This window comes from Ovis aries, chromosome X, assembly GCF_016772045.2.
Source record: "Ovis aries strain OAR_USU_Benz2616 breed Rambouillet chromosome X, ARS-UI_Ramb_v3.0, whole genome shotgun sequence".
Classification (NCBI taxonomy): Eukaryota; Metazoa; Chordata; class Mammalia; order Artiodactyla; family Bovidae; genus Ovis; species Ovis aries.
In genome coordinates this window covers 13727648-13744178 of record NC_056080.1, presented here as the reverse complement: position 1 = coordinate 13744178, position 16531 = coordinate 13727648, and the positions used below count along the sequence as shown (strand labels likewise).

Sequence of the window (16531 nt, the reverse complement as noted above, 5' to 3'; positions counted from 1 at the left end):
GACACTTAGAACCAAATATGTTCTTTTTTCCCATGTTTTTCTCACCCCTCATTTTAGCCATTTGGGACATAAACGTCAGCTCTATTTAGTCAATGAGGTCAAGGTCATAAGCTCCACCTTTGTGTGGACAGTTCACTTTGCCTTGACTTCTGACTCCAGACCTTGATGATCTCACAAGTGCCTGGGAGTAGGTCACTGTAAAGCCATCATCATGTCTGAAAAAGTGTAAGCACAGACCCAGTGGGTAATAGACAAGTAGCAGTATCCTCCCAGAAGTGAGCAACACAGGAAAGGGGTTTCACAGTAACCACACCTGTTGCCTAATTTTAAATGATCATTCTCAAATCAATTCACAGAAAAGTGTTTTATCATTTTTTAATATTCCTTGACAGCAGGCAAAGATGATTGAATCACTGGTTTGAAAAACTCCTGCTTCTTTCCTTGGCTCTGCTCCTGATCTGTGAATTATATTTGACAAAATAAAGTCCTTCATCCCTTCTTTTCCTCTTTGTTTCTCCCTCTCTTCCTTTCTTCTTCCAAAAGTGTTTACTGAGCACTTTTTACGTGTAAATCATTTTTAAAGACACTAGAGAGATACAGTGATAATACCCCCCAGTTACATTCCAGTAAGCTGCATTTATACAACAGATATGAGCTCCACTGCCCTTTTACACCACTGCTGCTGCTGCTGCTGCTGCTGCAAAGTTGCTTCAGTCATGTCCTACTCTGTGCGACCCCATGGACAGCAGCCCACCAGGCTCCTCTGTCCACAGGATCCTCTAGGCAAGAATACTGGAGTGGGTTGCCATTTCCTTCTCCATTTATACCACTAATAAAGGATAAATGAAATAATATAATTTGTTAAAGCATTTTAAACTCTGGTAAGAAAGATATTTGTAAGGCCTGAGGAAGCCTTACAAATAGCTCTGAAAAGAAGAGAAGCGAAAAGTAAAGGAGAAAAGGAAAGATATACCCATTTGAATGCAGAATTCCAAAGAATAGCAAAGAGAGATAAGAAAGCCTTCCTCAGTGATCAGTGCAAAGAAATAGAGGAAAATAATAGAATGGGAAAGACTAGAGATCTCTTCAAGCGAATTAGAGATACCAAGGGAACATTTCATGCAAAGAAGGGCTCGATAAAGGACAGAAATGGTATGGACCTAACAGAAGCAGAAGATATTAAGAAAAGGTGGCAAGAATACACAGAACTGTACAAATGAAAGATCTTCACAACCCAGGTAATCACGATGGTGTGATCACTAATCTACAGCCAGACATCCTGGAATGTGAAGTCAAGTGGCCTTAAGAAGTATCACTATGAACAAAGCTAGTGGAGGTGATGGAATTCCAGTTGAGCTATTTCAAATCCTAAAAGATGATGCTGTGAAAGTGCTGCACTCAATATGTCAGCAAATTTGGAAAACTCAGCAGTGGCCACAGGACTGGAAAAGGTCAGTTTTCATTCCAATCCCAAAGAAAGGCAATGCCAAAGAATGCTCAAACTACCGGACAATTGCACTCATCTCACACATTAGTAAAGTAATGCTCAAAATTCTCCAAGCCAGGCTTCAGCAATATGTGAACCGTGAACTTCCAGATGTTCAAGCTGGTTTTAGAAAAGGCAGAGGAACCAGAGATCAAATTGCCAACATCCACTGGATCATGGAAAAAGCAAGAGAATTCCAGAAAAACATCTATTTCTGCCTTATTGACTATGCCGAAGCCTTTGACTGTGTAGATTACAATAAACTGGAAAATTCTGAAAGAGATGGGAATCCTAGACCACCTGACCTGCCTCTTGAGAAACCTATATGTAGGTCAGGAAGCAACAGTTAGAACTAGACATGGAACAACAGCCTGGTTCCAAATAGGAAAAGGAGTATGTCAAGGCTGTATACTGTCACCCTGCTTATTTAACTTATATGCAGGGTACATCATGAGAAACATTGGGCTGGATGAAGCACAAGCTGGAATCAAGATTGCCAGGAGAAATATCAATAACCTCAGATATGCAGATGACACCACCCTTATGGCAGAAAGTGAAAAAGAACTAAAGAGCCTCTTGATGAAAGTGAAAGAGGAGAGTGAAAAAGTTGGCTTAAAGCCTAACATTCAGAAAACAAAGATCATGGCATCTGGTCCCATCACTTCATGGGAAATAGAATGGGAGACAGTGAAAACAGTGTCAGACTTTATTTTTGGGGGCTCCAAAATCACTGCAGATGGTGACTGCAGCCATGAAATTAAAAGATGCTTACTCCTTGGAAGGAAAGTTATGACCAACCTAGATAGCATATTAAAAAGCAGAGACATTACTTTGCCAACAAAGGTCCATCTAGTCAAGGCTATGGTTTTTCCAGTAGTCACATATGGATGTGAGAGTTGGACTGTAAACAAATTGAGCACCAAAGAATTGATGCTTTTGAACTGTGGTGTTGGAGAAGACTCTTGAGAGTCCCTTGGACTGCAAGGAGATCCAGCCAGTCCATCCTAAAGGAGATCGGTCCTGAGTGTTCATTGGAAGGACTGATGTTGAAGCTGAAACTCCAATACTTTGGCCACCTGATGCAAAGCACTGACCCATTTGAAAAGACCCTGATTCTGGGAAAGATTGAGGGCAGGAGGAGAAGGGGCCAACAGAGGATGCGATGGTTGGATGGCATCACTGACTCAATGGACATGGGTTTGGGTGAACTCTGGGAACTGGTGATGGACAGGAAGGCCTGGCATACTGCGGTCCATGGTGTCGCAGAGTTGGACACAACTGAACCACTCAACTGAACTGAACTGAAGGAAGATATCAGTAAATTTAAAGTTCATGATACTTCTGATTATCCACTGGATAATTAGAGGAGGGAGGCTGTTTTTTCTTTTTTTTTTTTCCTCCCTGATTTACTGGCTTTTGGCCACATATGTTTAATATCCATTTGTTTAGCAAAGACTCACACAGGGCCTCACGTAGCAGACACCAGTTTAGGCATATAGTCTTGAATGAGACATTGACAGTCACTGCCTTCATGGAGCTTACAAGAATAAATAGTATGACTAGGAAAGCAGGTGAAATAGCCCTACTTAGCTCTGACAAGAGGTAGTTAAGAAAGGTAGTACTGAAACTAATGCAAAAAACAGGGTTACTTGTGGATTTATTTAACCTATTCTATCCAAGGCTTCACCCTACTTCAAATCCCTCAGCTGAGAAAATGAATAAATACATATTATTATGTCCACTGTCAATATTTCTCATGTGATCATGCTTATAGTAAGTATATCTTGAGGAATAATATCTTGAGATTAGGAAATTATTGAACACAAAATGTCTACTGTCATCCTTATCTTAATATTTATCCTTTCCCATTTTCCTTTCAGAAACAGAAATAAACTTCCTGCTCAAGCAAGCACTTACAATTGTTGGGACTCTACCATTTACTTACATGTTAGAAAAGTGGAGGTGGATGGTCTTTAAGGGTGAAATTCCCAAACAGCAGTGGATGGAAAAGTGGTGGGAGATGAAGTAAGTCAGTGAATATGCACGCAATCAGTAAAATGTTTTCTCATGAATTTGTTGTTTATTTAAAAGCATCTAATTGGCCTGTATAGACACATACACATTCACATTAACTACTTGCTTTTTATTAAGTCTCCATTTGGGTGCCTTCTTATCAGATAACATTTCCTTGGCTTTGCCCACCCCCTCAGAAGCAGGGTCAAGTGACAAAATTTCTCATGCTCTATCTTCTTGCATGTTGAGGCACCCATTAAACTCTGATATTATTTAGGAAGTAATCAATGTGTTCATTTTCATTTTTTATTTTGTCCATTCTTTGAAACAAAAATTAATAATCCCATATTGTAGGTACAGCACCAGGGATCCAAGACTGATCGTTTGCACCAGGGATCTGAGGCTGATCGATTTTGATGTTCTCTTTGACTTCCAAGAGCTTTTAGTTTATGGAGGGATGTAGAAAATGAAACCACTGCAGTGTGTTGAATTGTGATGGAGGGTGTGGGGATCCGTGAGCATCCAAGGGGGGATCCAAAGCCCTGGCCAGTGAGTCAGATGAGGAGAGGCACCCAAGCTGAGGTTTGAGAACAATGTGCGAGTTAACCAGGTGTACGTGGAAGGGAAGGGAGAGAATTCCAAGCAAGTGAAAGCCTGCCATATTTGGGCAACAGATGGTGATGCCTTTCAATAGTTTCAGTGCTACGTCATTCATCACTATATCCCAAGTGCTTTGCACAGGGCCTGGCTCAGACACGTATGAAATAATGATGAAAGTACTCCTGAAGAAGATGGAAGGAAGAAAAGCGACCTCCCCACAATATTAGTCAGACTCCTGTTAATGGTTTTTCTTTGTTTTTCCTTTTTGGAGTGAAGATCTACAATGATAACATTTAGCCCCACGTCCATAAGTTGAAGTCAGTGCCACTATTCTGCTAAGATTCTTTCTGTTGACATAAATCCTCCTTGGGAGGAAGGAAACAGCATCTCTAATAACTGTCTCTAGCATTTAAGTATTACCAAAATTATGTCTATCATGATCCCACAATCAGAAAGGACAAATGTATTCAAACAATGCCAAATACATGGTTTCTGTACCTTTTTATCCTGATTAAATTTTTGACCCCTTTTAGTTTATTTCCAAAGGTACATGGGATCAGGCCCTTAAAGTGATTCATTGTACTCTATTCATGTAATAAGTCCACATGAAGTCTTTTCTTAGCATTGGGCATTGTGGCTGGCCCTGGAACTATAAAGATGACCAGAACACAGCCCTGTCCGCTAGGTGCTCAAGTTTCCAGAGCAAGAAGGAGCTGTATGTGAATAATTATAAAACAGAGAGAGAAATGGCAAAGGAGGCAGAGCTAGAGAAGGCCTAGGGAACTGGAGGGCTTGCCGTGGTGGCAGGTGCTTGGGGTCAGGGGCAGGACTTACAGATAAGGGGGCATTTGAGCTGGCCTTGAAGAATCAGATCAATCAGAAGAATCAGTGAGGTTTCAATTTTAGAAAATTCTGCCTACCAAGAGCCCATAAAATATGGTGCAGGAGAGGAATTTTTAGGACTTTCACTGTATGGTTTTGGTCACATAATATACTTTATGAAATTGGTGTTTTGATGATACAGCTATTTTTCAATGGTATAGACTGGCTGAAGTAACAAAAAACAGAGATGATTACGTGATGGGATTTATTCTGTAATTCTTTACACTGTTTCAATTTCACCTGACCACAAATTCCAATAGAAATGCCATTGACTGATGGCACTGCACAATGGCACCATCTATACTTTCTCTCAGTAAGCGACCCACAGCTAATATACCTTCTTTTTCCTCCAAAGGCGAGAGATAGTCGGAGTGGTGGAGCCTCTGCCCCATGATGAGACATACTGTGACCCCGCGTGTCTATTCCACGTGGCTGAAGATTACTCATTCATCCGGTAAGTGACAGTTTTCTTCTGTTTCACTTCTAGAATTTGTAGACAGAGTGACAACTTTAATTTCTCTATCTCCATTCCCCTCCCCCTTAGAACCTCAAAATAGATGATCAGTTTCAATTCTATGTAACTGAACATGATGTATTGAGTTCAACAAAAGTTATATGAGATCCTTTTCTCCACTAACAGGGAATTTATAGTCTCCTTGGGAGCAATAGAAATGTTTTTGTTTGTCTCTTTGTTACTGGCAGAGTTCAGGGTGATCAGAATAGAGCATTTTTAACTTGAAGTCCCAAAATCTATGTTCTTCACCTATTAGCTCCAGATCTTGAATTTGTTGAGTCTCAGTTTCTTTATTTGTAAAGTAGAAATAATATTGATGATTTGCCAAAAGGATTGATTGGCATCAGTTATGTGAAAAGGCTATAAATTGGTAAAACACAATACAAATGTGAGCTCACATTTAACAAGATAATGCTGCCTTTTTATCAGCTGATACATAAATGCAAGTATGATGAGTCTATAGGGTTTGTGTTTGGGTCTTTCTTGAGTGAAAAGAGGTTTAACTGATACTTCATTGGTTGCTGGGGCCTCAAAATTTAAATATATGTCCCAATCTATGACTTTACCACAGAAACTACACACGGGACAACTCTTTTTTTTTGTTTTGTTTTGTTTATCTCTTTTACAGGTATTACACAAGGACCATTTATCAATTCCAGTTTCATGAAGCCCTTTGTAAAACAGCTAAACATGAAGGTGCCCTGTTCAAATGTGATATCTCAAATTCCACTGAAGCTGGGCAGAGGCTGCTGTAAGAGATGCTTCAAAAACATTGAACCTCTCATCCTATTTAATGTTACTCATTTCCATGCCTAGGTTTGAATTTGATTTCTTTGATCCAAAAAAGAAAATTTGGGGACTCAAAATGTCTTCATCCATGAATTAAATGTTTGTTTTGTGATCACACAGGAACCTGGATCCTGTGATGGCTAGACAGGCCACCTCCTCTCCCCATGTCATAACTATAGAGCTCTCTGGGGAAGGGAGATTGAAAGATGAATACATCTTTTACCATGTTTTCTTGTCTTATTTGCCAGGAGCAAACTTAGTCAAACCAAAGAGGAGTAACCATAGATTGTACATGTAAACATATATGCATCTGGAATCCATCCAAAGGCCCTGAACCCACCTTCCCCCGCCTTTTTTTTTTTTTTTTTAATGTAGCCAAATGCTGCGCCTTGGAAAATCAGAACCCTGGACCTTAGCATTGGAAAATATTGTGGGCATAAAGACTATGGATGTAAAACCCCTGCTCAACTACTTTGAGCCCTTGTTTACCTGGCTGAAAGAGCAGAACAGGAATTCATTCGTGGGATGGAGCACGGAATGGACTCCATGTGAGTAGATGGCGTTGACACGTTTCTAACGGCCTTTTTCTGCTTCCCTAGTCCCCTCTGGCCCTGGTCTCATAGGACTCACACAGTTGAGTGTGTTCTTCCTCTACTTACCCCCTGGACTGTGGTGGCAGATGCCATTTTCTCTGGGAGGAAACACATTTGTTGAGCACCTACTGTGTACCCGACACGTGAAAACTCCCCCCTTCTTGTTTTCAATCTGCTTTACTAGCCCCATATTTAACCCACCGTATGTGAATCCTGCCCTTCAAAGGCAAATACATTTAACAATTTTAATGCAATCCCCTCTTCTTTCTGGCAGTTACATGCATATTTCTAAACAGCTTGTTTATATTGTCATTTCCCCATTGCTCAGTTTTAGACATGCACTTCTGCCTACTCTTCTGCCTCCATTTCCCATTCTCCCAATGAAATTTAATGTAATTTTTAGTAAAGAAATTACCAACATTTGCATCATTATACCTGCAGAACCAAGTAATATTACTATTTTATATCTTTTTAAATGTAGCTTTTTGTTTGTCCTGAAGTTTCTATTGCCTCACTTTTTTGCATGCCTAATTTGCTGTCTATGCTATATTCTTCTCCAACTATTCCAACGTATCTATTCTTTTCAGTCTCATTTTTCCCTAAAGAACTCCCTCTTGGAGTCCTCCTGTCTCCATCTGGACCACAGTTTTCATCCCAAGTCACCCCTTTGCTGCTGTCCTGAGTTGAATCCTCTCCTTCCTGGATGCCATATCTTCTTTCATGAATTGCCTCCCGTTTTGCTGCAGCACGGCCTACAGGTGACTTTCTAAGCAAGAACTCATGGGGTAGGAGCATCAGCTGTTCCCCTAAGTGGCTATGACCAGACCTAGATTTTCATTTTCCTTGTTTTCAGTCCAGTATCTTCTTCCCACCCCCTGCTGTACCTGAATCCCAGGCCTCTCCTGGATTCTCTGGGGGTCTCTACTGCTTGTGTGTACACATTATACCATGACTTCCTGACCCTTGGGAAAGCATTTACCACTCCTCCATAACTTCTCATTTTCCAAAGGAGTGTTTATACCTTTAAAAAATTCCTTTACTATCACTTTAGTGGGATCTTGGGAAAGGAAGGAAATAAACACATGTGGTCAATCTGCTGTCTGTAACAACAGTCTGTTATTTCTCTTTAATCAGATTCTGACCAAAGCATCAAAGTGAGGATAAGCCTAAAATCAGCTCTTGGAGAAAATGCTGTGAGTATTCTAGATAGCACATCTATGACTTTTCAGTGCATTCCCTTATTTAGGGCACAACAAGCCCATTTCAGTGCAGTTGAAAAGATGAAAGGGCACATGTTCTCTTAAAAAGCCCTAGATTCTGGCCTCTGGCGTTTGAGCTGGTTTTTTCAGTAACACATTCCATATTGAATTGGCTATGCCTCTGTTTTCCTTGGGACTCTGAAGGTATTATGAAGATCAGTGAGAAAACATCTAAAGTATCATATACCTAACCTCCCAATTCACTCTAATCTAAAATGTATTTTTAAAAAATATATTTATGTGGCTGTGCTGGGTCTTAGTTGTGACGTGCGGGATCTTTAGCTGCAGCATGCAAACTCTTAGCTGTGGCATGTGGGATCCAGTTCCTTGACCAGAAATTGAACCCAAGCCCTCTGCTTTGGGAGCCTGGAGTCTTAGCCACTGGGTCACCAGGGAAGTCCCCATTGCTTGTATTTGAGGAAGAGGACATGTTTATATTTTTAGAGACTGCTTTCAGAAGTATTGTAGGCAGTTTGGCTTTGTTTCATCTTAGTCAATCATCTAGGTACTAGAAGCTTGTTTTAATCTTAGACCCCAGCCTCGGACCTCCTTTATCAGAATCTGCACTTTAACAACCCCCCAAGTGGTTTGTAGACACAATAAAGACTGGGAAGCAACAATTCAGACCACTGTTTCTCAAGCTTGACTCACACTGGAGTCATTCAGGATGTCTTTTAAAATATTAATGTTTCAGTCCCATTCCCAGAGATTCTGACTTACTGCTCTGAGGTGTGGCATCAAAACCCACTCCAGTATTCTTCCCTGGAGAATTCCATGGACAGAGGAACCTGACGGGCTACAATCCATAGGGTCACAAAGAGTTGGACATCACTGAAGTGACTTAGCATGCATGCATCTGGCATCAAGTCATCAAAGTTCCCCAGGTGATTTTGATTACAGCACAGCTTGAGAACCACTGAGGCAGAGATGCATTTCTGGACAACAAAAAGTTTAACAGAAAATCAGATTACTTACACTGTCATATGAATTACTTTAATCAGCTATTGCTTTCTCCTAAACACCTGTCTCAGGTTATCCAGTTTGAAGCAATTTGTTTCGGGGAAAAAAAGAGAGGAGAGGGTTGCCCCGGGCAGATGGAGATCAAAGGCATAGATGGAAGTGTGGCACCCAGGAGGCTTTTCAGGATTAGAGAACAACCTGGCATTATTGGATAAAACAGTCCAAGGTGCTACAGAAAATTGTTCTTTTCACTGGGGAGAGTCAAAGATGGCATTTCTACCCCCATACTTTTCTTGGGAAGTTAACTATTGTCCAAGGCTCCATAAGCAAAACATCTAGATATAAATAACATGTCGTTGTTGTTGTTTAGTCACTAAGTGATGTTCAACTATTTGCCACCCCATGGACCATGGCCTGCAGGCTCCTCTGTCCATGGGATTCTCCAGGCAAGAATACTGGGGTGGGTTGCCATTCTGTTCTCCAGGGGATCTTCCCAACCCAGGAATCAAACCTGGTCTCCTGCATTGGCAGGCGGATTTATTACCACTGAGCACCCAAGGAAGCCCATAGTAGGAGTAAAACATGAAGATTTAAGAAACAAGTATAAAATGGAGGTGTATCACTTCTCAAACTCTGAAAGTTCAAGTTCCTATTTCTTAGCAATCATTATCTCTGGGGTTATTTCTCCTTCTGTCCTATTTTTATTAGCTCTTCCTTGGACTGATAAAATTTAATTTTAAAGAATCCAGTAGATCAGGATTATTTTCAATTATCTTTTTTCTTGACATGTTTTTTTCCCATGTTCTCTTTCCATGCAGTGAGGGATTAGTAAATAGTCTTGAAAGGGGTGGATGGTGTAATATTCTGAGGCCCATTCACAGAGCAACAGGCTGCTTTGATGACAGTGGAGTTATACTTTTAGCCAGAATAACTGTCCAGTTCAAGCTACTTCACAGCAAAGTCCACCTGGATCTTTGATACTTTATTAAGAACTTAGCCTTTACTTTTTTAATATAGAAATAATAACCAGAATATCAGTCGTCATGTTCAGTTCAGTCGCTCAGTTGTGTCCGACTCTTTGCGACCCCATGGACTGCAGCATGCCAGGCTTCCCTGTCTATCACCAACGCCTGGAGCTTGCTCAAACTCATGTCCATTGAGTTGGTGATGCCATCCAACCATCTCATCCTCTGTCGTCCCCTTCTCGTCCTGCCTTCAATCTTTCCCAGCATCAGGGTCTTTTTCAATGAGTCAGTTCTTCACATCAGGTGGCCAAAGTATTGGAGTTTCAGCATCAGTCCTTCCAATGAATAGTCAGGGCTGATTTCCTTTAGGATGGCCTGGTTGGATCTCCTTGCAGTCCAAGGGACTCTCCAGAGTCTTCTCCAGCAGCACAGCCATATTAATAATATTATTATTACTATTAAAGCAACTTTCCCAATAAATGAGTGGTATCAAGCTGGACTCAATGTAGCAATCCTTTGACATTTTTTTCTATATACAGCTAAAATTTTCTTTTGAAAATGTAACATTTTCAAATTGAAGTGTAGTTGATTTAAAATGTGTTTGTTTCAGAGACCCAGAATCTGTTCAATTATACACATACATATATATTTTTCAGATTCTTTTCCCTTATAGGTTATTAAAAAATATTGAGTATAGTTCTCTGTGCTATACAGTATGTCCTTGTTGTTTATTTTATATATGGTAGTGTCTGTCTGTTAATCCTAAATTCCTAATGTTTTCCGCCCCCCTTTCCCCTTTGGTAATCTCAATTAGGTTTGTTTTCTATGTGTGTGGGTCTATTTGTTTTATAAATAAGTTTCTTTGTATCATTTTTTTAGATTCTACATATAAGCAATATCTTATGATATTTGTCTTTGTCTGGCTTGCTTGCTTCACTTAGTACCATCAGTTCAGTTCAGTCGCTCAGTCGTGTCCGACTCTTTGCGACCCCATGAATCGCAGCAGGCCAGGCCTCCCTGTCCATCACCATCTCCCGGAGTTCACTCAGACTCACGTCCATCAAGTCGGTGATGCCATCCAGCCATCTCATCCTCTGTCGTCCCCTTCTCCTCCTGCCCCCAATCCCTCCCAGCATCAGAGTCTTTTCCAATGAGTCAACTCTTCTCATGAGGTGGCCAAAGTACTGGAGTTTCAGCTTTAGCATCATTCCTTCCAAAGAAATCCCAGGGCTGATCTCCTTCAGAATGGACTGGTTGGATCTCCTTGCAGTCCAAGGGACTCTCAAGAGTCTTCTCCAACACCACAGTTCAAAAGCATCAATTCTTCGGCGCTCAGCCTTCTTCACAGTCCAACTCTCACATCCATACATGACCACTGGGAAAACCATAGGCTTGACTAGACGGACCTTAGTCGGCAAAGTAATGTCTCTGCTTTTGAATATACTATCTAGGTTGGTCATAACTTTTCTTCTAAGGAGTAAGCATCTTTTAATTTCATGGCTGCAGTCACCATCTGCAGTGATTCTGGAGCCCCCAAAAATAAAGTCTGACACTGTTTCCACTGTTTCCCCATCTATTTCCCATGAAGTGATGGAACCAGATGCCATGATCTTCGTTTTCTGAATGTTGAGCTTTAGGCCAACTTTTTCACTCTCCACTTTCACTTTCATCAAGAGGCTTTTTAGTTCCTCTTCACTTTCTGCCATAAGGGTGGTGTCATCTGCATATCTGAGGTTATTGATATTTCTCCCGGCAATCTTGATTCCAGCTTGTGTTTCTTCCAGTCCAGCGTTTCTCATGATGTACTCTGCATGTAAGTTAAATAAGCAGGGTGACAATATACCCTAATCTCCTATAATTGTTTTTCCTAAAGGGGGGAAGAGAGGCAAGCTTTGTGCTATTCATGATCTCTACTGCCATCTACTGGAGGAAAGGGTGAATTTTTTTTCTCTTTGAACAGGTTTTTCCTGGACTACACAAATTTTACACAAGCCGTTGGTTTAGCACTGGAAAACAAGAATTACCTTGTCTACAAAAAGCTATTTTTTCCTTTGAACTTGAAGTTTCTTTTTCTTTTACACTTACACACCTGAGAACTTGCTATAAAAATAGTAAAAGGTCAGCATACTTGTCTACAGTATATGGATGTTTTAACCAAAACCAATGGCACACATAACTCCCATCTATAAACCTACCCTAGAGTGCTTATTTCAGCTTACTTTAAGTTAAATTCAAAGGACCAGGGAGCCCTGTGGTTCTTAAAGCATTGGTGCTGGACCAGCAGCGTTAGCACCATGTGGGAGCTTGTTGCTGCTGCTGCTAGGTCGCTTCAGTTGTGTCCGACTCTGTGAGACCCCACAGATGGCAGCCCACTAGGTTCCTCTGTCCCTGGGATTCTCCAGGCAAGAATACTGGAGTGGGCTGCCATTTCCTTCTCCAGTGCATGAAAGTGAAAAGTGAAAGTGAAGTCGCTCAGTCGTGCCCGACTCTTCGCGACCCCATGGACTGCAGCCCATCAGGCTCCTCCGACCATGGGATTTTCCAGGCAAGAGTACTGGAGTGGGGTGCCACTGCCTTCTCCATGGGAGCCTGTTAGAGATGCAGAATTCCAGATCTTCTCTGAGGCCTGGGTCCAGAATTCAGTGATTTGACAAGCCCTCCAGGTGATGCCAGGGCACACTCAAGTTGGGGATCACCGACTTTAGGCAGAGCTAGAATCTTTGGCATATTAGACAATTTAAAATTAACACACGTTGGGAAGTCCCTGGTGGTTCAGTGGTTAGAACTCTGAGCTCTCTCTGCTGAGGGTGTGTATTCAATCCCTGGACTGGGAACTAAGATCTCACAAGATGCATGGCATGGCCGAAAAAAAAAAGGCTTGTGGAATATCAGGTTTTAATGACCCCATGATCTTTACTGAGCAGTGTTTTTGTTGTGAATTTGCAGTATGAATGGAATGACAACGAAATGTACTTGTTCCGGTCGTCTGTGGCATATGCCATGAGAAAGTACTTTTTAAAAGAAAGAAATGAGACCATTCCTTTTGGGTGAGTTGATGTGCTGTGCTCTCAATCAGTATTTCCCTTACTCTTGGATCAGAAAGTTTTATGCTTTAGCTTTTATTCACGTGAAATTGAGAAAAACCTCCTAACTACTATTAAACCTCATTGATGTCCTGGAATTAGGGCCACCTTTTTTTAGGGATGCTTGTGACTTATTTGACGTGTAGATGGAAGAGCTTTGTTATTATTAAATGGCCCTCTCCTCACCTCTTCCCCCCGCACTTTCTCTCCTCTCCGTTTCTTTTCCCCAAATGCTCTCATGCACCCTCAGCACTGAAAACAAAAGGCAGAAATCTCTGCTTTCATTGAGCTTGTATTCTAATGTATCTGTTGTGTGTGTGTGTGTGTGTGTGTGTGTGTGTTATAGACAGTCAACAAAATATATAAATGAAATATAGTAGAATTTGATGGTGACAAGTGCTAGGCAGAACAGTTCAACAGGAAATGGGCAAGGGGGTGCTTGCTAGTTGTGTGTGTGTGTGTGTGTGTGTGTGTGTGTGTGTGTGTGTGCGTGCATGCGCGCGTGTGTGTAGGGTTCCATTTTAACTAAAATGGTCAAGGAAGACCTTGTTAGTATTTGAACAAATAGCTGAAACAGGAGAGAGAGTCAGAGGTGCAGACCATGGGGAAAAATGTTGCAGCTTGAAAAATAGCAAGTAGAAAGATCCCGAGGAACAAGAATCCTTCACCTATTGAAGGAACAGCAAAGAGGCCAGTGTGGCTGGAGCAGAGTGAGCTAATAGAAGACAGGAGGTGCGGTCGGGGCAGACAGGGCCTTGGGGGTGGAAAGGCGAGAAGAAAGTTTGTGTGCGCCTCCAAAGACATTCTAAGGCCATTGGCTTTCCTTCTGCATGAGAAACGCTCTGAAGCACGTGATCTGCCTTGGATCTTTTTTTGTTTTTTTTTTTTCAGTAAACATTCGTTGTTTTATTTATTTTTGGCTGCGCTGGGTCTTCATTGCTGCCTGTGGGCTTTCTCTAGTGGTGGCAGGCAGGGGACTACTCTTCGTTGTCGTGCACAGGCTGCTTCTTGCAGAGCACAGTCGCTAGGCAGGAGGCATGTGGGCTTAGTAGTTGGGGCTGGCTGGCTCTAGGGCACAGGCTCAGTAGTTGTGGGGCACAGGCTTGGATGCTCTGTGGCATGTGGAATCTTCCTGGACCAGCGATCGAACCCCTGTCCCCTGCATTGGCAGACAGATTCTTATCCACTGTACCACCAGGGAAGTCCCTGCCTTGTATTTTATTAGGATCAGTCTCATCAGCTGTGAGAGCATAGTCTTATCACATCTTACTATAAACCCCACTCCTCACCCTCACCTGTGGGGGCAACATGACGAGTTTTGCCAGGAGGGGCCCAGTTGGAAGATATCACTGCCTCTGTCCACAGAAGGGAGCCATCGCTGCCCGCCATGTTATCACAATCCTGGGTCACCAGTGATTCCTCGCTGATTCTTCTGCTGCCTTGTTTGAAATATTTCTATCACTGAAAAAAACTGTGGTTCTTATATGGTAGCAGAACCAATCATGCCAAGACTTGTTCTCATACTTTAGGGAATTGAGTTCATGTGCTTTGGGCAGTGTCAAGGTTGTTGGGACAGTGACATCCTTCCATGACAGGCCCTGCTCCAGGGCTCTCCACTCTACTCTGTGATTGTCCCCCGATCTCCAGCAGTAGAAGTCTTCATTCTCTTCACAGTGTCCTCTGTGCCACCAGGGAAAATGTTTCTTTTGTTTCTCCGCAGGGAAGAGAACGTGTGGGTGAGTGACAAGAAACCAAGAATCTCCTTCAAGTTCTTTGTCACGTCACCCAACAATGTGTCTGACATCATTCCTAGAACTGAAGTTGAAAATGCCATCAGGTGATATTTTACTTTCAAATGTAGGATAGAAGGGTGAGGGGGTCCCAATACAACAACAGTAACGAAATGATTTGTGTGTTCCTAAAGGTGCCAGGCACTGTTCTGAGTCATTTGCGTGTTTTTCCTCATCTGAAAAACTTGGGTTTTAATTCCAAAAGGATCGCATAGCAAGGGGATTGCCTTCATTGGGTTTCTCCAGATGCAGGTCCTTAGACAAAGATTTGAAAGTAAGTAGTTTATTTGGGAAGTCACCTCAGGAAGAATGGATTGAGTGTGGACTGGAGACAGAATGGAAGGAAGGTAACCTGACATGTTATGAGCAAGTTACCACTGTGGGCAGCTAGAACTCCATTCTGCTGGGAATTCTGGGAGATGGTGTGGAACATGCACCAGAATTGTCCCATCAGAGCTGGGGTATTTATTCACCACTTCCCATTAGTCACTGGTTGAGAACTGCGTACAGGGGACAGTAATTCCCCAGCCTTACTGGTCTGCGGATAGGGCTGAATCTTGTAACCTGAGAATGCTCTCAGGCAAAGGCAGTAGGTCCTGGCTGAAGGAAGTCTAACCAGCACGCCCGGAAAATGGTAAATGCAGAGGGTACGTGGGCAGGTGTCGCCATCATTGCTGTAGGGACTTTGATGCAGAATTCATTTAACCAAAGTCTGAAACAAGGCAGGCAGGGACAGGATTCCTTAAATACTAAATAAGTGTTAGTCACTCAGTCGTGTCCGACTCTTTGCGACCCCGTGGATTGTAGCCCACCAGGCTGGATAGATGTTGATGTTTCCCCTTGTCATTAAAAAAAAGGAGAAAGAGAAGAAAAAAAGGCTTAATATACCATTGCTATGGGAAATGCTTCTAGGCGGCGCTCTTGGGCTGCTTGTCGTCTTTAGAAGCAGAACCAAGACTTGCCGGGCAGAGTTGGCCTAGAAAATCTGGCTTAGTGGGGTTTACAACCCAAGCACACCCAGACTCAGTGGCTGCCTCCACAAGACTTGTCTTGGGGGAAAGTGCTAGCTGAGATCATCACGAAGGAGCCCAGCATTCCTGCAAGCTCTGGGGAGTCCTCAAACTTCCTATTTCCAGAGTGACGAGACTCTTTCAGGTGGAGGTTGCTGCTTGGATCGCTCTCTCTCTCTCTCTGGCTGGATTCTGACTTCCTGACCTGCACTGTATTCAATGGCAGGAGAATGGGATGCCAGACACTTTGGTTTTCAATCTGGAATACTGAACATTTCACTGTTTTTTGTTTTAAAAATAACCTTCATCCTTTTTCCCTCTATGAAATTCGGCCATATCCCAGCACAGTGCTGGGGAATTTGGCAAAGGCTCCTTCCCTGTGTTCCTCCCCAGAGCTGTCATTTATTAGGATGTCAACACCTTTTATTTGGAAAATGCAGCTGTTGAGACTTGTGTATAGGGCCTGGTTCATTTGTAGAAGAGGTGGATCCGATTGTCCTTTTCCATTATTTGATATAAAGTCATTGTAGACATACTTCAACAGAAGGGAAATTCTTACCAAACATGCAACTTCGCCTTTACAACAC

The 16531-nt window shown here is 42.3% G+C and overlaps 1 protein-coding gene across 4 annotated transcripts in view; it reads left to right on the top strand.

Moving 5' to 3' along the window:
* Window positions 1–16531, top strand: part of ACE2 (angiotensin converting enzyme 2) — a 49693-nt gene that overhangs the window by 26932 nt on the left and 6230 nt on the right. For all 4 annotated transcript variants that reach the window (XM_042242295.2, XM_042242294.2, XM_060408290.1 and 1 more), the window contains 7 exons: window positions 3367–3511; window positions 5337–5435; window positions 6124–6246; window positions 6660–6832; window positions 8012–8070; window positions 13008–13108; window positions 14865–14981. In XM_042242295.2, the coding sequence (XP_042098229.1) occupies window positions 3367–3511; window positions 5337–5435; window positions 6124–6246; window positions 6660–6832; window positions 8012–8070; window positions 13008–13108; window positions 14865–14981 (817 nt within the window). The remainder of the gene's footprint in view (window positions 1–3366; window positions 3512–5336; window positions 5436–6123; window positions 6247–6659; window positions 6833–8011; window positions 8071–13007; window positions 13109–14864; window positions 14982–16531) is intronic.